Raw genomic sequence first — 23670 nt, forward strand, 5'->3', positions numbered from 1 at the left:
GACGCGGGGCTCGAACTCACGGACCGCGAGATCGTGACCTGAGCCGAAGTCGGACGCTCAACCGACTGAGCCACCCAGGCACCCCATCTCAATCTCTACTCTTATAGACCAAGCCTGGCATAAAACAAGAAGTTTTAAGACATGGAGAAGCAGGAGAATGAGACCCACAATCAAGAGAAACAACCATCATTAGAAGTAGACTCAAATATGGCCCAGCGTTAGTAAAGGAGAGAGTCCAAAGGTCATGATTTGAAGACCGCAAGAAATACAAAGGAAAGTGGTTCTGCAGGCTGAAGAGAAGTGACCACAGATGGAAGCTTGGGTCTGAAGGAGGGAATGAAAAGTACCTAATATGGAAACTATGTGGTCAATACCGAAGGCCATTTAAACGCTTTTCTTAAAAAGTCTCCTGACTGTTGAAAGCAGTAATAACAAAGCACTGGCCATTAAAACATATGCAGAAGTAAAGTAAACGACAATAACAGCACAAGGGAATAGGGAAGTGAAGGGAATTACATTGTTACGTAAAAATGCATAAAATACATGTTTTACCTTAAGTGGTATAATAGTAATTCAAGGTAGACTAACGTAGGTTCAAGATGAGTTTTATAATCCCTGGAGAAACTACTGCAAAGATAAAACGAGAAGATGTGGCCAAAAAGCCAACAGAGGAGATAAAATAGAAACCAAAAAATAATCAAATAATCCAAAAAAAGGAAGGACAAAAGAGCATAGCACGGACAGGACCAATGAAATCAATAATCAGGATGGTAGGTTAAATCTATGTAAATAGTTGAGAAATTCACTAATAAGGTGACACACTAATTTTTGTCAGGAGAGTTAAAAAATAAGACCTAACTGTATACTATTTACAAGAGATATGCTTTTTTTTTTAAATTTTTTTTTTAACGTTTATTTATTTTTGAGACAGAGAGAGACAGAGCATGAACAGGGGAGGGGCGGAGAGAGAGGGAGACACAGAATCGGAAACAGGCTCCAGGCTCTGAGCCATCAGCCCAGAGCCTGACACGGGGCTCGAACTCACGGACCGTGAGATCGTGACCTGAGCTGAAGTCAGATGCTTAACCGACTGAGCCACCCAGGCGCCCCAAGAGATATGCTTTAACTATAAGCACACATACACTGTAAGGAAAAGAGAAAGAGATACGCCACATATATACTAATTTTAAGAAAGCTGGTATGGCTATCTTCCTATCAGACAAAGCAGACTTCCAGGCAAAGATCGAAATTGCGGGAAAATACAACGATCGAGAAATCAGGAAGATACAACCGTCTTAAATGTGCATGATAGCAGAGCGTCGACACCATAAAGCAAAAACGAACAACCGAGAAACAATCCCACAACCACAAGTTGGAGATTTTTAACCTTTTTCCCTCACACTAATTGATAGGAAATGTAGGAAAAACATCTGTATGTGTACAGAATATTAGAAGAGCATATTTTTTTTAAATTGTTTTTTCAACGTTTTTTATTTATTTTTGGGACAGAGAGAGACAGAGCATGAACAGGGGAGGGGCAGAGAGAGAGGGAGACACAGAATCGGAAACAGGCTCCAGGCTCCGAGCCATCAGCCCGGAGCCCGACGCGGGGCTCGAACTCACGGACCGTGAGATCGTGACCTGGCTGAAGTCGGACACTTAACCGACTGCGCCACCCAGGCGCCCTGAAGAGCATATTAACCAACTCAATCTAATTGGTATTTAAAGAATGTCAATTCTTTTTTTCCTTTTATTTATTTATTTGAGAGAGAGAGAGAGACAGAATGTGTCACTACCTAAGACACATTCTTTCAAAGCACATACGATATATTTACCCAAATAAACCGTACGCTGGGCCATAAAGCTAGGTGCAGGGTCTGGTTACATGGCTGACCAGGGCTTAGCAGAGATTTATTAAAACGAACTAAACTTGGGGCACCTGGGTGACTCAGTCAGTTAAGCATCCGACTCTTAACTTCAGTTCAGGTCACGATCTCGTGGTTCACGAGATCGAGCCCTGCATCAGGCTCTGCGTTGACTGCACAGCCCGCTTGGGATTCTCTCTCTCCCTCTGCCCCTCCTCTGCGTGCTGTCTCTCAAAATAAACAAATAAATGCTTAAAATAAGTAAATAAAATGAGCTAAACTCAGCTGAGTTGTTAAGGAAGAGTTCAGTGGGTGTCTAGATTAGCTGGGACGGCCCATCTGGATTCCCTTGGGGGCAAGGACACAGCCAGTGCCGCAATGGTACACGGTGTTTTGTGAATCGGGACCGCTTTCTCCAGGGGTCATATTTCCTCCAGTCTCTCTCGTCCCAGCCCCAGCCTCTGACCCCAGCACTGGGGGAGATCCAAGGGTTAGATTTGCCGAAGCCTGGCGGTGACCTTAACTCACACAGACATGGTAAGTTTCAGCCGGTTCCAAACTCTGCCTACAACTTAAGAGCTCGGGGCTAATAAAAGCCCCGGCGTCTAGTATTTCCAAATTTCGCGAGGGCCTAGGAAAACTGAATTACAAAAACAGTGACAGTCACCACCATTTGCTGAGCGTTGACTGTTGTCACAGGCACGAGACTGCATACTCCACATCGTCTATTTACTCTTGACACAACTCTGAAGCGTGGGTAAGATTTTCATTTCACTGCGGACACCTCTCACAGACGTGTATCAGAGACGTTAAGTAAGCAGCTCAAGGTCACACAGCTTCAAGCGGCAGAACTGCCGTTTCCAGCCCATGGAATTCCTGCTTCTAAAGCACCCTGGGAAGTGATCTGTGGTGCAGGGACAGACAGGACACACGCACACAGAAAGGGAATGGAACCAAAGGCGTGGCCTCGGACTAGCTCTTCGGAGCTGCACAAAATGGGGCCTGGGTTCCAGCCAGTGGTTGTAAGGGACCCAAGAGCCAGAAGCGTGTATCACAGAGAGCTGTGGTTTGACCCCAGCTCTCTACTTGGTAGCCGTGATCCTGGGGAGGCCCGCAGGCTTCTCCGACCATCTGTATTCTCATCTACAACACGAGGATCGTGACACAAAGCCACGTCTGGACGTAGGGGGCAGTCAGCCCTGATGCATGCAGGGCGCTTACCTGACCAGCCTCCAGCTCAAAGTGCAGCCCTGTGTCCCCCTGGATTGGCTCTTCATGCTAATTTGGTTCTGGCTAGTACCTCCCATTACCCCAAATTCTGTGTTTGCTCGCTTGTCGACTCTTTGGGCTAGGAGAGCGAAGCCGTACGAGGTCAGGGACCTCATCCATCCAGCTTACTGCTGAGTCGCCCTGAGCGAGCCCAGTAAATTACCAAGGATTTCAATAAAGGTCTATCGTCACATTGTTGCTGTCACTATTACCATCTCAAGGTTGGGCACGGGGTGGGTGGAGGTTCAATGGAGCCACGATAACTTCTGAAAGGTCTGATTTCCAAGTACAGTCTGGGATTCTGAAAATAGGAAGGCATGCTTTTTTTTTTTTTTTTTTTAAAGAAGACATGCTTTTGAAATGTCATTGTCCTCCATATTTTTTCACACTCGGATGAAATCTGGTAAACTGCTAGAATGTTCCATCTGACGGCTAAAGTATCAGGTGGCCAACCCACATCACAAGGGAACATCTTTTACAGCCTTAGCAAAGTTTGGTTTGGGAAGACGTTGGCAAGAGGGATGGCTGCCCAACTTCCCATCCTGCTTCTAAATGTAAATCATTTACAGTGATTTGTAGTCAGGTAAGCAGCTGACTCCGGATTTCAGCTCAGGTCGCGATCTCACGGCTTGTGGGTTCAAGCCCCGAGTCGGACTCTGTGCTGATGGTGTGCGGGGTGGAACCTGCTTGGGATTCTCTGTCTCCCTCTCTCTCTGCCCCTCCCCTGCTCACACGTGCTCTCTCTCTCTCTCTCTCTCAAAAATAAAATAAACCAAGGGGCGCCTGGGTGGCGCAGTCAGTTAAGCGTCCGACTTCAGCCAGGTCACGATCTCGCGCTCCGTGAGTTCGAGCCCCGCGTCAGGCTCTGGGCTGATGGCTCAGAGCCTGGAGCCTGTTTCCGATTCTGTGTCTCCCTCTCTCTCTGCCCCTCCCCTGTTCATGCTCTGTCTCTCTCTGTCCCAAAAATAAATAAACGTTGAAAAAATAAAATAAAATAAAATAAACCTTTAAAACTAATAAAAAAAATAAATGTAAAGCATCTTATCCATGATTCTGAAATTACAATGTGCCAAGGCAACACTCGAGGGACTTGAGACCCAGTTTTGATTATTACTACTCATTTCATCAGCGCTTTGTCTGACGGCCGGCGGGTGGAAATTGTTTCTGAATTAAAGGTAAGGAAACAAACATACAGCTTCCAACTCCGGGAAATGTTCCAGAAACTGTGCCACGTAAGTCACGATGGACTGCTCGTCTGGCGTGTCAACCATGATGTCTGTTAAGAGAGACGCAGGAGTTAGTAGGACGATCAACACGTGATATATTTTTTTTTAACATTTATTTATTTTTGAGACAGAGAGAGACAGAGCATGAATGGGGGAGGGGTAGAGAGAGAGGGAGACACAGAATCAGAAGCAGGCTCCAGGCTCTGGGCCATCAGCCCAGAGCCCGACGCGGGGCTCGAACTCACGGACCACGAGATCGTGACCTGAGCTGAAGTCGGACGCTTAACCGACTGAGCCACCCAGGCGCCCCAACACGTGATTTTTAAACAGGATCGAGGGACACTTGTCGCTGAAGAGTCCTGCAGACCACTGAGGTTTTTTTCTCTTTATTTTATGCTTGAGAAATTTACGCCCAGGGAGGATGAATCATTTGGCTAAAGTCTCACATCCGGCTGATGAAGAGAAGGGGTGGGATGTGGAACCCAGGATTCCTCATTCCCAAGGCTGTCCATTATTCCCTGCGGTCTGAATTCCCCCACTGGGAGCAGCCAACTCTCAGCTGGCCCCATCCGCGAGTCTGGTGAGCCATGACCCTTACTCACTGCTGCAGGGAGTCCCAAATCAGCCCAACTCATGTGGAAATCAATCTGACAGACAGCCAAGCGCCTTGAAAAGGCATGTACTTTCCAACTCTGGTATTCCGCGGATGGGATCTGGGCCCGAAGGAAATAATCTTGAGATGCACACTGAGCTCTATTCAGTAAGAGGTCTGCTGCATGTTGTATAGAAATGTGACTCTTTTCGAAACGACCTCAATGTCTACCAGTGGTAGACCTAAGTAAATTTGGGGATGCCCACTAGATGGACCATTGTGCAGCCATTAAAAATACATAACAAAGACACGATAGCAACGGGCAAAGGGCTTATGTCATCATTAACGACTTAATTCATTAATTAATCAATTTACTCAATGGTGAGTAGAAACAAGTAAGCTACAAATACGTGATGGGGATGACGAGTACACTTATCATGGTGACCACGGAGCAAGGTATAGAGTTGTGGAACCCCTATACGGCACTCCTAAAACTAAGATAACACCGTGTGTTAACTCTACTGGAATTAAAATTTTAAGAATTTAGTAAAAAGTCATAGATGCACAACTACAGTTGACTCTTGAGCAGCACGGGTTTGAATTGTGTGGGTCCGCTTACGTGCATTTTTTGGGATCAGTTCAGTACAGTCCCGTAAACATATTTTCTCCTCCTTACGATTTTCTTAGTAACGTTTCCTTTTCTCTAGCTTATGTGTATAACACGTATCACATACAGAACATGTGTTAGTTAACTGTTCACGCTATTGGTACTCCTTCCAGTCAACAGTAGGCTATTAGAAACTAAATTTCTGGGGGGCCAGATGTTATACGTGGATTTTCTTTTTTTTTTTTTAATGTTTATTTGTTTTTATTTTTATTTTTTTTTAAATTTTTTTTTTAACGTTTATTTTTGAGACAGAGAGAGACAGAGCATGAACGGGGGAGGGGCAGAGAGAGAGGGAGACACAGAATCGGAAGCAGGCTCCAGGCTCCGAGCCATCAGCCCAGAGCCCAACGCGGGGCTCGAACTCACGGACCGCAAGATCGTGACCTGAGCTGAAGTCGGACGCTTAACCGACTGAGCCACCCAGGCGCCCCTGTTTATTTATTTTTGAGAGAGAGAGAGACAGAGAGAGCACGTGTGAGTGGGGGAGGGGAAGAGAGACAGAGACAGAGGATTCAAGGCGGGCTCTGTGCTGACAGCAGCCAGGCTGACGGGGGGCTTGAACTCACGATCTGCGGGATCATGACCTGAGCTGGAGTCAGAGGCTCCATCGACTGAACTACCCAAGTCCCCTATGCATGCATGTTCAACCGTGGGCAGGGGGCAGTCAGCACCCCTAACACCCGTGTCGTTTAAGGGTCAACTATATACATATACTGAACGATCTCAACTCTGTAAAAAAGACTATAACGAGATGCATCGAAAAATACTAAGGGGTGGAAGTAGAGGAAACATAACAATGTCTTCATTCGATTTTCCTGTCTTTTCCCAGTTTTTCTCCACGGACGGCGTGTGTCGCAGCTGTAATACAAGTAATTCAAAAGACAGAAAGAGAAAGGGAGGGAACCAGAGTCACCTTCTGGCTCCAGGAGCCTGGGAATGTGAAGGGCCTCGTGCGCCACGCGGAAGGCCTTCTCCAGGTTTTCCCGCATGGAGTCTTCCAGAGCCTGCTTCATGTCAACCAGGCTGGGGTCGATGGCCTTGATCACGGCCAGGAAAGCCATCCCGCTTCTCCAGCTGCCCGCGAAGTCCTGCACCGCCACGCCATACCTGAAGGAGAGCGGCCGCGGTGGCCGCGACGCAGGTCAGGAGGTGGATCCCCTGAGAGGTCGCACGCGGCAGCCTCGAGGGTCCTCCGAGCGGGGCCAGGAGCTGCGGGCTCGCCAGGGGCGCCTCAGGCCCTGAGTCCCGGGACAGCTGTACGCAGCACTCCCCCTCCGTTCCCAGAGACACAGAACAGAAAGGTGTACGTTACCCACAGCAGCAAAACGGGACCTTGTGTTCCCAGATTCCCAGACACGTAAGGAGCAATTCCACACACTGCTCACTCTTCGGTGGCAGGCAAACCAGCAAATAAGGGTGTGCGATAAAATTGGAGCCGGAAAGGCCCAAGTTCACCTCCCGGCCGTCCCGCCCCCGCCCCGCGTGTTCCCAGCGCGATGGCCTCGGGCCAGTCACATCGCTCCGGCCCTCAGACTCCTCCGTTGTAACACGGGGACCCCGTCTGGCTGCGACCGCTTGGCAGCTGTTGTGGCAAAGCGTTAGATCTTACCCGTCAGAAGGGCCATGGCACGAGGCCAACCTCACGTGTGACGCGGGGTAGCACACGGAAGCCGCCAACGATCCCATTTCACAGAAATAACGTCAACCACTTAAAAGTGAGGGACAAAGAGAGACAATCCCGCCGGGCGCCAACTTCCTTTGAATCTATCCTGAGACCCCGCCCCTCTTCCAACGGTGGCCACTGAACTCTCTTAGAAAAAATATGGGTATTTAGCAATCATCTGGGATTCCTAAGAAGCTGTAAGAGCGGTACAGAGCTCTCCTCTACCGTCCATCTGGCCTCCCTCGGGGCACCTCACATCACCAAGTGCAACATCAAAGGCAGGACGCTGACGGTGCCACGAGCCATTGAGCCACAGGCCTGGTCTGGATCCGTCCAGCGTCACTCCCACGGGGGTGGTATATAACCCAGGCCACTTTGTCAAGGACAGACCCTGTGGCCGCCACCGCCACGACGGAGATCCAGGACTGGTCCATCACCCCCACGGAACACGCCCTCTCCTTGACGGTCACCCTACCTCCTGGCAACGAGCCCTCTTCAGGTTGATTTATTTTTAAGCCTCATCTAACAGATGTTTACGTTAATCAACCCTTCCATGCTTGACCCCTCAGTCAAAACCCAAGGATCCAACTCTCTTCTTTTTCTTTTTTCTTTCATGGTTTATTTCTGTATACACCCGGGAGAGAGGACCCGGCGCGTGAGGGAGTGCTTATTAAGTGCTGGTAAGGCGCAAGGCGCTTTCGCGAGCTGCCTCCGCGTCGTCCTAACTGTCCTGCAAGGCAGGCAGTGATAAGTGACCATCTCGCAGATGTGGCTGTGATGCACCAGGAAGGCCCCCGGTCTGTGCGTGGCAGAGCCGGGTGGCCCCAGGTCGGGTGTGGCTCTCCCCGCGCGTGGCCTAGCCTTCCAGCTGTCCCCGCCACCGCCCAGGGTCCCAGGGTCCCAGGGGCTGTCGACTGACTGCATAAGACCCTGATACAGCACTGCTGAGAGCCCTGGCCTGCTGGTGCGGGGGTCACAGCACGTCACAGCCTTCACTGTTATTAGAGTTTAGTAGGTACAGACTCTGAAAGTCACTCCGAAGCTTAACAACGAATATGTACGTGTTATAAGGATCCAAGAGCCCTTCCCACTTTGGGATTAAATGGGGGCAAAGCCCTTTTGATCTCGTGTTCAAATCCCCCTGTCACTTTTCTGCAAACCAAACGTTCTGCGAAGACAGCTCTGGGCGTGCAGAAACTGAAAATGCACAGCGCTCCCGGCTCTCGGAGTCTGAATGAAGTGACAGGCACATAACCTAATATATGCTAGTGCCCCCAACCTCTGCCCTCTCCCAGGGGGACCCCCCCTCCCTCTGCCTGACAACAGCATGGAGGGGAGAGGGAGTGACGGCTTACTTCCTCGTCTTCCTCTGCACCCACGCCAGCAGGGTCCTGATAGCCTTCCTCTGATCTTTCACAGATATGGCCACACTCCTCTCCGCGGTGGGCGTGGGTGGGAAGGAAGAGTCTGAGTCTGTGCCCCCGAGCCAGGTGACAGGCTGGAAGACGGCGAGTTTCTGCTGAGATTGCCCGTGAGCTCCTTAATCTGGAAAGAAAATGGCATTTCAGACCCCCCGAGACAGACTTAGTGCAAATCCTCGTCTGACCCCGGGCCACGGGGAGCCTGGCTGGAGGGACCAACACACGTGCAACTGGGTCTCCGCGTGGGCAGAAGATGCTTCCGGTTTTATGTGACTTGTGGTGCCTACCGACACCTCATAGGAAAGCTCACCTCTTTCTGGAATCTCTCTCTTTGGTGCTTTGGCCACGCACACACGCCAGTCTTCCTGACCAGATTCCACCTACCCCTTTCCTCTCCTGCCTATCGGTCTCAGAATGCATGATGCTGCTTCAAGGCCCATGCCTATGTGCATCCTGGTCCCGCTGTCTGGATGTCCCTTCCCTCCATCACCAAATCCCCGGCTACTCAAAACGTAGCTCCTAACATGTGGCTCTTGTGAGAAATGCAGAGTCCCAGGCCCTGCCCCTGCCCCACGGCATCAGAAGCTGCATGTCAGCACCACTCCCAAGGAATCCGTATGCACAGCAAAGTCCGCGAACAGGTCTAACGCACTCCTACTCATCCTTCAAAACCCGGCTCTGATGTCACTTCCTCCAGGAAGTCCTCCTCACTCCCCTCCCTACTCTGGGGCAGTTGCCCCCGCTGAACATTCTTACAGCACTCTGCTCATAGCTTGATCACAACCTGCACCACAGGGTTCTATGCTATGGGACTGCCCTCTGTGATCCCAGAGAGTCAGGAGGGCAGGACTTTGTGTGTGCAGAGTCCGACACATAGGAGAAACTCAACAGACATTTACCGAATGAATGGATGGATGGATATCTGGGCTGGATTTAAGGCCTTGCCTTTTCACACAGCATGTTTCCAGAATCTATACAAGAGTTTAATAACAAACATTGGTCGCTGAAGCCTGTGTATAACACGGTACGGTCGACGGAGGGCTTTCCCACAGAGCTGACCACTGCTCCCATTTCACAGATATGGAAACTGAGGCTCGGAGAGACAGCCTTCGGCGTGTTAAGTTCAAGGCTCCCATAGAACTGAGTCTGCTGTCCCTGAACCTTGTTTGCACACATTCCCCTCAGCAACACAAGCAAGGAGACCAAAGCTCAAGGGAATCACCTTCCTGCAGGTCATTTTTACTCTTAGGAGGGCAGCTAAATAAGGAGCCATGATTTTCTATTTCAGAAGAGGGCATTTTAGAAGCTGAAACATCAGCTTACTCTCTCCTATTCCGGGATAAAAACTCGTCAGCACAGAGCCCGACGCGGGGCTCGGACTCACAGACCGCAAGATCACGACCTGAGCCAAAGACTGACCCTCAACTGACCGAGCCACCCGGGCGCCCTGAGACTTGAGCAGTTTTTAAACGCCACCTTCAAACTCCAGCCACAGATCCTGTGCTTCCCTATAGAATCTGCATCTCCAAACAGAGGCTGGAGTTGGCCAAGGACGGAGAGCACACCACAGACGCCTCTCCCGCCTGCTTTCAGTCCGGCTCTTTAATCACATCTGCCGCGCACGCGTCGTTTTAGGAAAGTAACTCCAAGTTCGATTTTTGATCACAAGCATTTCCCAGTTTTTGTGACACTTCAGAACAAAATTATTTTCTGAAGCAAATATTTAACTCTTTAAGTCCCAAGAGGATGGCTAGACTCTTCTGGAGAACAGAGCTTGCATCACTGTTAAAACCACAGGGACTCTGGCAGCCGGGTCTCTCTGGTTCTTTCTCAAGAAACGGAGAAGTCAAGGGGCGCCTGGGTGGCGCAGTCGGTTAAGCGGCCGACTTCAGCCAGGTCACGATCTCGCGGTCCGTGAGTTCGAGCCCCGCGTCGGGCTCTGGGCTGATGGCTCGGAGCCTGGAGCCTGTTTCCGATTCTGTGTCTCCCTCTCTCTCTGCCCCTCCCCCGTTCATGCTCTGTCTCTCTCTGTCCCAAAAATAAATAAACGTTGAAAAAAAAAAAAGAAACGGAGAAGTCAAAATATATCAGAAGCAGGATCTCCCAGCCTCCCTCGATCTGGCCCCGCTCTGTTCTGTTGGCACTAAGCGGGCTCAAGGAGATCATTACCGCGCGTTACCGAGAGGAAATTACTTTACCTGGAAGAAGAGAATTATGTTCCATATCAGCCCAAGAACCAAAGAGGGGTTGCCGTCTGCTATTTCCGCTGCGTCGATGCTAACCAGTTTGACCTGGGGAGAAGCAATTTATGAGCTTAACACGGGGTGTAACCTGTTGTTTTCTGATGCCCTCGTGGACCTGTTTCTCCTTCTCGTCTGTATCGTTCAGTGCTGCCCGAGGCCACCTCTGGGACCCCAGCGTGCAAAGCGAACGTGATTGTATTTAATAAACACGTGTATTGCGTTTGCCACGCGCAGACCCTAGCCTCAGCTCCTTGTAAGGATGAACCCGGTTCGACCCACAAGAAGCCCACAACGCAGGTGCTTCTATTATCCCTCCATCTCAGGGGAGGAAGTTTCACAGAGGCCATGTGTAATGTGGCTGGGACACACAGCCAGGAAAGGTCTGAGTCACTCTTTTCAGGGAGGGCTGGGCACGTGTCCACCGGGTCTGTCTGTATGCTACCCTAACAACACCAAACCTCCACATTCAACGCATTTTTGGACAAACGCAGAACACCAACATCAGCAATCGTGGACCGCGATGGATAATTCTCCATTGCTCATTACAAATAGCGTATCGGGATAAGGCTTCTACCCCGAACTTCTGCATTATTCCAAAATATCCCGGTTAAAATGCATCTGTTATAGGGGCGCCTGGGTGGCTCAGTCGGCTAAGCGTCCGACTTCGGCTCAGGTCATGATCTCCCAGTTCATGAGTTCGAGCCCCGCGTCGGGCTCTGGGCTGACAGCTCGGAGCCTGGAGCCTGCTTCAAATTCTATGTCTCCCTCTCTCTCTGCTCCTCCCCTGCTCACGCTCGGTCTCTCTCTCCTTCAAAAATAAATAAAAACATTAAAAAAATGCATCTATTATAGAAACCCTCAGGGGATTACCTATTTATTTAACTACGTCCTGACCATAGGATGATGCTTTGGTGAATCCCGAAGGCGCTGGTTCTCAAACTATGCTCCCCGGGCCAGGGGTAACAGCACTGCCTGGGATTTGGTTAGATGGCAAATTCTCTCCTAGTCCTACTGAATCAGGAAGTCCCAGAGTAGGGCCCAGGCACCTGCATTTGATTTTTTTTTTAGTATGAAATTTATTGTCCAATTGGTTTCCATACGACACTCTGTGCTCATCCCAAGAGGTGCCCTCCTCCATGCCCATCACCCACCCTCCCCTCCTTTCCACCCCCCATCCACCCTCAGTTTATTCTCAGTTTTTTTTTTATTTTTTTTAAAGTTTATTTATTTTTGAGACAGAGAGAGACAGAGCATGAACGGGGGAGGGGCAGAGAGAGAGGGAGACACAGGATCTGAAACAGGCTCCAGGCTCTGAGCTGTCAGCACAGAGCCTGACGCGGGGCTCGAACTCACGGACCATGAGATCATGACCTGAGCCGAAGTCAGACGCTTAACTGACCAAACCACCCAGGCACCCCTATTCTCAGTTTTTAAGAGTCTCTTATGGTCTGGCTCCCTCCCTCCCTAACTTTTTTTCCTTCCCCTCCCCCATGATCTTCTGTTAAGTTTCTCAGGATCCACATGAGTGAAACCATATGGTGTCTGTCTTTCTCTGTATGGCTTATTTCACTTAGCATCACCCTCTCCAGTTCCATCCACGTTGCGACAAGAGGCCATATTTCAGTCTTTCTCATTGCCAAGTAGTATTCCATTGTATATATAAACCACAGCTTCCTTATCCATTCATCCGTGGATGGACATTTAGGCCCTTCCCATAATTTATCGCATTCATCATTGCACCAAGAATCATAAAATACCTAGGAATAAACCTAACCAAAGATGTAAAAGATCTGTATGCTGAAAACAATAGAAAGCTTATGAAGGAAATTGAAGAAGGCACAAAGAAATGGAAAAACATGCCGTGCTCATGGATCGGAAGAATAAATATCGTTAAAATGGCAATACTACCCAAAGCTACCTACACATTCAATGCAATCCCAATCAAAATTGCACCAGCATTCTTCTTGAAGCTAGAACAAGCAATCCTAAAGTTTGTATGGAACCACAAAAGACCCTGATTCTGGGGCGCCTGGGTGGCGCAGTCGGTTAAGCGTCCGACTTCAGCCAGGTCACGATCTTGCGGTCCGTGAGTTCGAGCCCCGCGTCGGGCTCTGGGCTGATGGCTCAGAGCCTGGAGCCTGTTTCCGATTCTGTGTCTCCCTCTCTCTCTGCCCCTCCCCCGTTCATGCTCTGTCTCTCTCTGTTCCAAAAATAAATAAACGTTGAAAAAAAAAAAAAGAAAAAAGAAAAAAAAAAGACCCTGATTCTGATATACACGCTCAGGTTCAAGGGCCTCTGGCCACGTCATCATTTTCTCCTGCAAACAGAATCTGAGTACACAGATCAGGCGTGTGCACACTTCTTCTGTAAAGGGCTGGGGAACACACACTTAAGAGCTCGCGGGCCACCGCAGCCTTTATCACGCTCGCTGCTTCTCCCTTCCCAAGTCCTTCACAAAAGCGAGAAACCATTCTTTGGTGGGGAGAGAGGAGAATTCAGGGTGAGTCAGGGTATGCTCTCAAACCCACCCTGCGAAATTCTGCCAGCAGACTCCGGGAAGCAAGCACGGGGACAGCGTCTCGCACAAATACTCCTTTCTCCCTTTCCCTCGGGCCTTTTCCAAACGTTCCACACCGCTCTCCGATCCTATCAGCTCGCCAGGGACTTCTGACAACCCCGATCAGCAGGGCTGGGCTTTCCTAGGCACGGGGGAGAGACTCCCGAGCTCCCTGGCTGAGGTCTGTCTCGCAGAGAGTTTATAACTCGGGCAGCAGGAATTCATCACCGGCAGGCCAGGGCGAGTTGTCAATATCGCGAATAACACGGCTGATCAAATTCAGGTCCAGCGTTTCCTCCGCATACGTCAGGGGTGTCCCACGTGAACGTCACTGTCCCATGTGATGACTCATATGCGGCCTGCTGTCTCCTGACCCCCAGGCTCTGACAGCCCCCTCCATTCGGTGGCTCACTGCACTCTTCCAATGCGGGGCGATCAAAGCGCTCAACGTGATCATCCCGGACGTCGCTCCTACCGGGAGGAAGCCACGCGTGGCCCTCGGAGCTGAGCTTCGGGGGAAACGTTCCAAAGTGAGGAAATGACAGAGCTGCCGTGTAGGCAGACACTGAGTAGGACGGTGGGCCAGCCCCCGGCGGGTGACAGAGGCCAGGCTTTCCTGAGCTAGCTGTGGGCTTCCCCAAGGCCACACCCGGGCGGGGGCGAGTCCTGCCCGCACTGCCCGCCGTCCTCACCTGCCGGCCACCGGTTTCCGCCCCTAAGGGCTCACTGCTGCCCTGTGTGCCCCTGGTGTGACAGCACACGCAGCATCCTGTCGACGGGAGGCCTCTTCCACCGTGCTCAAAGCTCCTTAAATGTGCAGATGTGCTTCTAACGCAGTTATGTGTCCCCAACACGGAGCACACCCCCGGCCCCGCAGAAGACACTTGCTCAATGTGTCCTGAAGGGCTGTTGGAAGCAAGCCCACCATCTACACAGGTGGTTCTGACAGACGCAGTGGGAGAGTGCTGCCCACATTCTAGGCCCATCAAGACGAGGCGGCTGATAGGGCAGGGAAGCCCTTAGGGGTTGACCAGCCGGAAGAGCGAGGACCACCCCCGGCAGCTGTTCCAAGGCCCCACGTTGTCACAGAAACAAAGCTCCTTGGGATGGAGGGGAGGCGCCACTTAGAAGAGCCATGCCCAGAGCCCCCTCCCCACAGCAGAGGTGCAGGGAGGCGGTCAGAGCAGGTGCTAACAGAGCCCTCGTCCCGGGCCGAGGCGCTTGGCTGAAGGCGATCCGGCCGGACACCCTCAACCCTCAACGACGCTCGGAGACGCGCTGTGGTTTCTCACTTCCATTTCTCCCAGGATGGAAGTAGCAGCCCCATGAGCTCGGAGGAGGCCAAGGTGAGGCCAACTCCACAGACAGGCCAGCCGTTTTCACAAATATGTGACGTGCTTTTTTTTTTTTTTTTTGCAACAGCTTTATTGAGCTGTAACTCACGTTCCCTTCACCCATTTAAGATACAGCAATCAAGTTTTCAGCATATTCACAGAGGTATGCGTCCACCGCCACAATTTCAGAACATCTTCATCACCTCCATAAGAGACCCCCTACCCTTTATCTATCACCCCCTCCAGTCCCTAAGCAGGCACGACTCTATTTTCTGAGTCCAGATTTCCCAGTGCCGGACTCTTCACAGGAATGGAATCAAAGAATAAGCGGTCTTTTGTGTCTGGCTTCCTTCACTCGACGTAACATTTTCAAGATTCAGCCATGCAGGAGCCCGTGTCAGTACCCCATCCTTTTTCACGGCTGAGTAATATTCCACGGCGTGGACAGACACCATATCGTTCACCCACTCATCCACCGATGGACCCCTGGGTTGCCTCCACCTTTTGGCTACCGTGAATGACGCTGCTACGAACTGCACTACGCTCTTTGGCTGCCACCATCGGAACGCCCTCCTGTGTCTGGGGCTTTCCCCACAGTACGGGAGACGGTGCCCACCTCCTTCTTCAAAAGCCGGAAGTGCTTCCTCTCCCCCATGGCAGCAGCGGGGGCGTGCGTGGGATCCAGGCACGGCAGCCCAGGCCTTCGAATCTGAATGTGTGACGCTGAGAGCTCCTTCCCGGGCGGGGGCAGTGACGTTCTTCTCCCAGAGGCAGCGGGGACAACGGCAGTGGCTGTGCCCTGGGGGGAGGCGGGTCTGCAGCGGACTTGGCACCGTGAATTCCTGGGCCCCGTCCCCGACTCCACAGTCTATTAGGGCATTCTGTGCACTACTAGGCAGCCTTTTAACAAATTCCTTTTCTGCTGACGTCAGCCAAGGTCAGCTGCTGTTGCTCACCATCAGGAACCCCAAGCGGATCACGCCTGCTGAAGTCTTACTGCACGTGCCGATGCATCGGGCAAGCCGAGAGGGCCTTTTACCCGGGTTAACAGGTGAAACTTAACGAAAGAGGAGTTCTGGAAATTTCTCCCCTCTAGCCCATCCCTGCTCGTTTGTGAAGGACACGAAACAGAGCCGAAAGCACAGAGAGAACCAATTTAAATCTAGAGAGTTCTATCCAAGAAAGAAGACACGTTGGGATTCTCCCCCCGTCTCCTTTAGCCCCGCTTTGCTCCTGCTTCTCAGATAGTCTGTGTTCTAAGAGAGAGTTGCCCAAGGTGGCGTGCCCATGGTCCTACTATTCAAAGGGATAAAGAAGCAAACGTCAGCTGCTAAGGGCCAGTGAGCCAGTCAGTGACCTGGGCCGCCCTTTCCAGGCTGGGTGTCCGTCCGAGTCGGCATCTAGGTGATCAGAGAGGGGCGGGCAGGGAGCCCAGGACCATCTCTCCAGCTGAAGGATTACCTGAGTGAGTCCCATCAGGTTGAAACTTAGTTTCATTCTGCCATTTTCGCAGAATGCCCCTTTCACGCTTTCTCCCGCGACCGGCACTGAACTTCAAATTATGTCCCTTTCGTCCCAAGAAAAGCATGTGTGTTTCAAATACTTACATTGCTATCTTCCAAAAACTTAAGTGCTTTCGCTATGTTGTTCAACCGGAAAATACGATGGGATGAGGACTTGTACTCATGCAGCTGCAACACAGAACAGAGCAAAGGAGAAGTGAGCCCAACGAGACTCTCAATGCCCGGTGGTGCTGGGGGGGTGGCGGTGTGCCTTTCTTTGTCTTTACCGTGTTCGCATTAATCTCAAGATACAGGGGCTTGCAGCTGAAATCCAGCTTATTTATGGTTCTGGGGACTTAACTCACTTGAGTCTGTGCGGGAAGGGGGTGCCCAGGCAGGTTAAACAGGGGACAGATTTGTCAAATTTTTCTCTCTGACCCGGCTCCTGGCTTTGACATTCCTCCTTCTCCGGAGACCTCCAGGGATGTGTTCTCCTCACTGCTCTGACGGTTTTGTCAGGCAGGGAGCATCGGCCGGGGTGTCCCCGCAGCTGCTAAATCACCTGGCAGGTCCCTCCTAGAGGCGGCAGATGTTTCAGTTTTCCAGCCGAGAGCTTTGTGGACACTTATCCCAGGTCAGAGAGAGAAACAGACAGAGACAGCCAGGCAGAGACAGACAGACAGGCAGAGATACTGAGACAGAGAAACAGAGATGGAGACAGAGAGAGAGAGACAGACACAGAGACAGAGAGAGGGGAGAAATGCAGACAGAAACAGAGAGATGGAGAGAGACAAGAGACAGACACACACAGAGACAGAAAGCCAGGCAGGCAGAGACAGAGAGAAGAGAGACAAATACAGAAACAGGTGGAGAGAGAGACAGATGAGACAGAGAGAGACAGACAGGCAGAGAGAGAGGAGAGAGAAATACAGACAGAAACAGAGGGGTGGAGAGAGAGAGAGACAGACAAGAGAGACAGAGAGAGAGAGACAGGCAGGCAGAGAGAGATAGAGGAGAGAGAACTATAGACAGAAACAGAGAGATAGAAAGAGACAGAGAGCTAGGAGGCAAATACAGAGAGGAAGAGAGGTGCTTGCAGAAGCTAAAATTTTAACAACAGCAGCTGAATATCCCAAGGAAACTCTCCCACCCTGAAGCTCACCGAAGCACCTCCAGACGGCTGGCCGACATTACAAGGCAAACCAGTGGGGACCAGCTGCACCAGCTGTGAGCTGCCAGCCAAGCTCATGGGTAAGCAGAGGCCTATTCTCAGCCGGGCTCCAGAACCGAAGGCCCCCAACACAGGCCCAGCAAGGACATGGCATCTATCAGCCAGTGGCCCAGCAGCAAAGTGGGAGCTTGTGTTGCTGGGAACACAGAGCAAGGAACTGGATACGCTTTCTCAGGGAGCTCTGTGGGGACTGTGCTGTTGGCTCATTGCGGGAACCTGCTGAGACACCAACACGGTTTTTACCTCCATGAGTCCACCCTTCGTGAGAGTTCACGACGTGACTCTGCACGGCCCCCGGAGGTGCTAACAGGTGTCTCCCGTTTTGCTTTTGGGAGGGTGAAGACAGGAAGAGCTAAGGGGTGTGATGAGAGTCTAGCTACATTAGATCTGAAAACAGGAGGGGCTCTTGACTTCAAGCCTATAGCTAGAACTGGATCTGGGCAGCGGGCTGGTAGAGTTGGGACCCGCATTAGCCACAACGGCTCACAGATGCCACGTCAAACGCTAGACTCTACAGAAGGGTTTCTCGACATCACCACCACTGGCATTTGGGCCGGGTCATCGTGCCCTCTCCGTGGACATCTGGCAGTAGTATCTAGTGACATTTTTGGCTGTCACACCTGGGGGTGCTCCTGGCACCCAGGGGGTACAGACCATGAATGCAGGGCCCAGGACTGCAAATGTCGGACCCAAAAGGTCAGCATTGAGGCTGAGCACCCCCGCTCGGGGAATGGGAGAGAGATAACCAACCCACACACAGCAGACATAAGCGACATGGACATGTATGGTGAGGGTCCCAAGTGCAATGAACCTCAAGACGGGCTGGTTCAATTCGATGTGGCTTATACAGCGGCCCCTCCTTACTCGTGTTTTCACTTTCACCAGTCTGTCACCCGCGGTCAACCGCGGCCCGGAAGCAGATGATCCTCCTTCCGACGAGTGGTCAGAGGGTCAACAGTGGCCTCATGCTATGTCACAGAGCCCACGTCACTCACCTCACTTTACCTCATCACATGGGCCTTTTATCACCTCCCATTGTCACAAGAAGGGCGAGCACAGTACGTTGAGAGAGACCATATTCAAATAGCTTTTATTACAGTGAATTGGTGTAATTCTTCTAATTTATTATTGTTAATCTCTTCATGTGCCTAATTTAATTTTTTCAATGTTTATTTATTTTTGAGAGAGAGAGAGAGAGAGACAGTGTAAGCAGGGGAGGGGCAGAGAGAGAGAGGGAGACACAGAATCCGAAGCAGGCTCCAGGCTCCGAGCTGTCAGCACAGAGCCTGACGCGGGGCTCGAACCCACCAACCATGAGATCATGACCTGAGCTGAAGTCTGCCACTTAACCAACTGAGCCCCCAGGTGCTTCTTAATGTGCCTAATTTATAAATTGAACTTAATCATAGGGATGTATGTATAGGAAAAAACAGTGTATATGGGGCTTAGTACTATCCACAGTTTCAGGCATCCACTGGGGGTCGTGGAATGTATCCTCCGCAGATAAGGGGAATGATTATACTACTGAGAAGGTTCTAGAAGCCAGCAGTTGTAATGGAATTCAGTTGGTAAAACGACTTTCTCCTCAATCTTCCGGATCCTTCCTATCCTTTATGTTAATACAATGGCTGAAGAGCTAAAGTTTAACAATCTAGTTCCAATCTTTACCCTTCAAAGACTTACAGAAAACACTGGGCATTTATTTATTTACTTACTAAAGTATATTTACTTTAAAAAAAAAAAAAGGAGGACACTGCTTCGTTACACATGATTGTATCACTCTTGGTCACTGGGAAAGGAATGTCACCCTTCCTAAGTTTCTTGTCACAGGACCACGCATGGCCAGGTGGGTGCACCTACGTACAGTTCTGTGCTGCAAAGAAACCTTGATCAGTGTTTGCCTTCGCCTTTTATTTCTCCCTGACCCTTTCGTGACATACGTACCAGATTCCGCCCAGACAGGACTTCTAACAAAGCCATTAGGATTTTGCCATCTTGGATATCAATGAATAAATCTTTAACTTCTAGGGGTGGGTCGCACTGTGGAAGAAGGGGGGGAGGAAGCTGATTAGTGACCCGTATAATCCCCAAAACTGTTCCCAAGCTTCAATTCTCCCCCAAGGAAAGACGTCCGGACCTCCAGATCTGTCTGCGGGCAGCCCCTGGGGGCGAGAGGGTGCCGGCAAATCAAGGAGGAGACTCAGCACCAGAGCGCAGCTCAAACAAGTGACCTGGAGGGCGTTGGGACCCTGAGATCTGAGATGCCCCCCCCAAGGGCCATTGTATCCACGCTTCTCTTTAAGGGGAGAAGGAAATGGCATGTCTTGATGACAGACCTCCAAAGAATAAAATAATGCCAGTAAGACTCACGTGAAATTACCTGGTGTAAGCCCTTCGCTTTAGATTTGGGGACACTGAGGCTCAAAGAGGCTAGGTGACATGCCCAGTGTTTGGTCAAATCGACTCTTTGTACAGTCAGTCCTGTTTCTTCATCGGGACTCACTGGCTGCAGACAGGCGGTGCCCAGATCCCCACCACGATGGCATGACCCTGGGTCAGTGACCCTCTGGGCCTCGATACAGACGTCAGCAGGGCTCCCCCTCCCACGCCCCCCCATCTCCGATACTGCTTCGTCTCTGTATGTGCATCTTCCTGAGGCGCCAGCTGACACGTCAAAATTCAATCTAACTCCAGAGGTGGTGGGACCCTCGGCAGAGGAAGCCAGGAAGGTCGCTAGTGTGTGTGACTCAGTTGGGGGCAGTGGGGGCTGGGTTGACAGACTGCTGGCCTCCCGAGTGGCTGGACGGTTGGGGGGAACCCTTCATCCCCACCAAATGTGTAGGCCTGTTCAGAAGTCAAAGGTTGGGAGGCTGATTTATCTGTAGATGTTCTTGTCTATTTATATGTTTAGATACAAAAATAATACATTCTTACGGATCAAACTAATTAAAATCATACTAAAAAGTTAATCAGCATTTTTATTTTAATTTTAGAGATACAGGTGGGGGGAGAGGGTCAGAGGAGAGAGAGAGAGAGAGAGAGAGAGAGAATCTTAAGCAGGCTCCACGTTCAGCACAGAGCCCAACACGTGGCTGGATCCCATGACCCTGGGATCATGACCTGAGCTGAAATCAAGAGTGGGACGCTCAATCGACTGAGCCACCCAGGAGCCCCTTAAAAAGTTCATCAGCATTCTGAATGCCACTGTCTCTGTTCCTCCACAAAACTGGCTTCTTAAGTAAACCAATGTTATCTCAGGACGAACTTCTTACCTGCTCCACTGAGAAGCAAGGGAGTCAGACATACCTGAGTTCAAGTCCAGGATCTACCCTCAACAGGGACTCGGGCATCTTCCTGACCCTCCCTGGGCCTTAGAGGCCTGTTCTGCAAGATCTCAGAGCACAGGGGCTAAAACGAAACGAGATCCTGTAGGGACAGTGCCTGGCACAGCCCCTGCCTTCCCAGATGAATGAGTCAGGAAAACCAGCTTGTTAAGTGGCTTCTTTCCCGCAGAGTCTCGGGGTGTTCTCTGCAATGAGGCATTTCATCCAGGGGGTGCATGTCTCATGGCTATAAGTGGGAAAAAGGAGATGATCCTTGGCTGGAACCCCTCCACAGGGAACGGCCCTGAATCTCCCTCTCTCCGCCCCACTGGCTTCTCTTTTTGGGTTTACCGGGTTCGCCCAAGTTCCGGCCTCTCGCTGGGGGCAGAGGCAACTGTGCTCACATGAACTGGAGCGTGAAGGGGGCCTGGGTGGGAAAAGCCGGAGAGGTCCACTGTCTAGGGGAACTGGCACCATGCTGTGTCCACCAAGAGTCTGGCTGGACGTGTGGCCTGGAGCTCCCGGGGCTGTCTGGAACTTGCTGGTCAGACGCTCCAGCACCGGGATTTGCAAATGTGTTTCCCGGAACCCTAGACTTTACTGGAGCAGCTTCAGGGTCCCCTGTGGGGACCGAGGGGTGCCGGAAAGAGTCTGACCCGCTGCACCCCCTTCGATCAGAGAGGCTCCGTTCTTACTGGCCTTTCTTTAGGGTTCCGAGTAACACTTTGCTTGAAGAAAGGTTTCTGTTGACTGAACCAGCTTGATAATACTTCCTTTAATGCAGTATGATTAGAACTTACTGTACAGAATCTCAGGGAACGGGGGTTCCAGAAATGTGTATTTTTTTAATGTTTATTTAATTTTTGAGAGAGAGAGAGAGACAGAGAGCAGGGGAGGGGAAGAGAGAGAGGGAGACACAGAATCCGAAGCCGGCTCCAGGCTCCGAGCTGTCAGCACAGAGCCTGACACAGGGCTCGAACTCATGAACCGCGAGATCATGACCTGAGCCGAAGTCGGACGCTCAACCGACTGAGCCACCCAGGCGCCCCAGAAATGTGTATTTTTAATAAGCCCCATCCCCAGCATGATTCTCTGTTTCCCTTTTGGTAGTGGGGTTTTTGGCAACATTAGAACAGCTGGGCAGGGCCCTCGCTCTCTGTGCTCCTGGGTACATGAATGAGGTGTTCACACAGGAGACACGATCTCTGTAACCGGCCAGAGACCCAGGGGTGAGGGAAGTCTCAGAAACATGGAGGAGTTTTGGTCTGGGCACCTTTTCCCTCCGGGAAGGCCTCCTTCCCGTGACAGCTTTGGAGAATTCCTGTTTTTGTTTTTTGTTTTTTTATTTTAAATTAAAAAAAATTTTTTTATTAAGGAAGGTGGCATTTCCTTACCCCTTATACGAGCCCCTTGACCCCCAGTTTGTCCAAATACACGGCGATTCCTCCCACAGGTGCACAGAAGAGGGATTTGCTTCAAGGGCAACAGCGACTTTGAACCAAGAGGCAAATTATTTTCTTTGCAAACTCCCACAGATCCTTGGGCACATTCCACACGGAACATGACGGCGTCGGGTTACGGAGACTCTCACGAAAATGTTATTCCTGCTAATGCGAGGCAGAAAACGTGACGCCCGAACAGAACACCCCCTGATAGATGGACTAACAAAATTTCCAGTTACCAGCCCCGGCCGTGGCCAAGCCTTGCTTTTGAGTTGAATCTGGAGGGTAATTTCCACTGACAGTGTCTGTAAGAGCCTCGGCGGCAGCAAATGGGGCCTTGGCCAGAGTCCATCCTGCGAGATGGCAGAAGGAGAAATTGAATCTGTTCCAGCGAAAACACTGCTCGGGCCCCAAACGTTCCACGGGCTTCATGAGATCGGTATGGCCGAGTAAACAGCACCCCCAGGGCTTTCTTCATGATCTAACTCCTTCGGTAAATTAAGGAATTTTTCCAGAAGCCCGAGACTCAGTAAATATTTCTAACGGCCTTCAAATTGCAGTTAAACCCAAGTCCCCGAGGGGTTCCCGGGTTTCCTTTACATGAAAGGTTGGCCTTGAAAGTCTCAAGGTTGGAAACATGGCTGTTAATTTTGCCCTGTTTATTAGGCATCGGTTTCAGGTGCTATCTGATTTATCCTCAGAGCGGGGCTACCCACCTGCCCCGGAAAAGGGACAGGAGCATGGCCATGGAGGCAATCCCCGATAGGAGGATGCTCACAGAGGCTCGCCGAGGGCGGTGAGTGAGTGCGTGGGTATTTGGGGCCTTACCCGCTGTCCTTTTCTGTATTTATTTTTCAATAAGAAAGAAAGAAAGAAAGAGAGAAAGAAAGAAAAAGAGAGAAAGAAAAAAAGAAAGAAAGAAAGAAAGAAAAAAGAAAGAAAGAAAGAGAGAAAGAGAAAGAAAAAAAGAAAGAGAAAGAAAGAAAAAAAGAGAAAGAAAGAAAGAAAGAAAAAAGAAAGAAAAAGAAAGAAAGAGAAAGAAAGAAAGAGAGAAAGAAAAAAAGAGAGAAAGAAAAAAAGAAAGAAAGAAAGAAAGAAAGAAAAAGAAAGAAAGAAAGAGAGAAAGAAAGAGAAAGAAAAAAAGAAAGAGAAAGAAAGAAAAAAAGAGAAAGAAAGAAAGAAAAAAGAAAGAAAAAGAAAGAAAGAGAAAGAAAGAAAGAGAGAAAGAAAAAAAGAAAGAGAGAAAGAAAGGAAGAAAGAAAGAAAAAGAGAGAAAGAAAAAAAGAAAGAAAGAAAGAAAGAAAGAAAGAAAGAAAGAAAGAGAAAGAAAGAGAG

The 23670-nt window shown here is 50.4% G+C and overlaps 1 protein-coding gene across 1 annotated transcript in view; it reads right to left on the minus strand.

Annotated features, from left to right (window-relative positions):
* CLMN (calmin) overlaps positions 1 to 23670 on the minus strand; it is a 113230-nt gene that overhangs the window by 13381 nt on the left and 76179 nt on the right. The window contains 7 exon segments of the mRNA XM_023256004.2: positions 4328 to 4410; positions 6533 to 6726; positions 8638 to 8767; positions 8770 to 8827; positions 10902 to 10994; positions 16445 to 16528; positions 19515 to 19610. Coding sequence (XP_023111772.2) covers positions 4328 to 4410; positions 6533 to 6726; positions 8638 to 8767; positions 8770 to 8827; positions 10902 to 10994; positions 16445 to 16528; positions 19515 to 19610 — 738 coding nt within the window.

Source organism: Felis catus, chromosome B3 (assembly GCF_018350175.1).
Source record: "Felis catus isolate Fca126 chromosome B3, F.catus_Fca126_mat1.0, whole genome shotgun sequence".
NCBI classification, from domain to species: Eukaryota; Metazoa; Chordata; class Mammalia; order Carnivora; family Felidae; genus Felis; species Felis catus.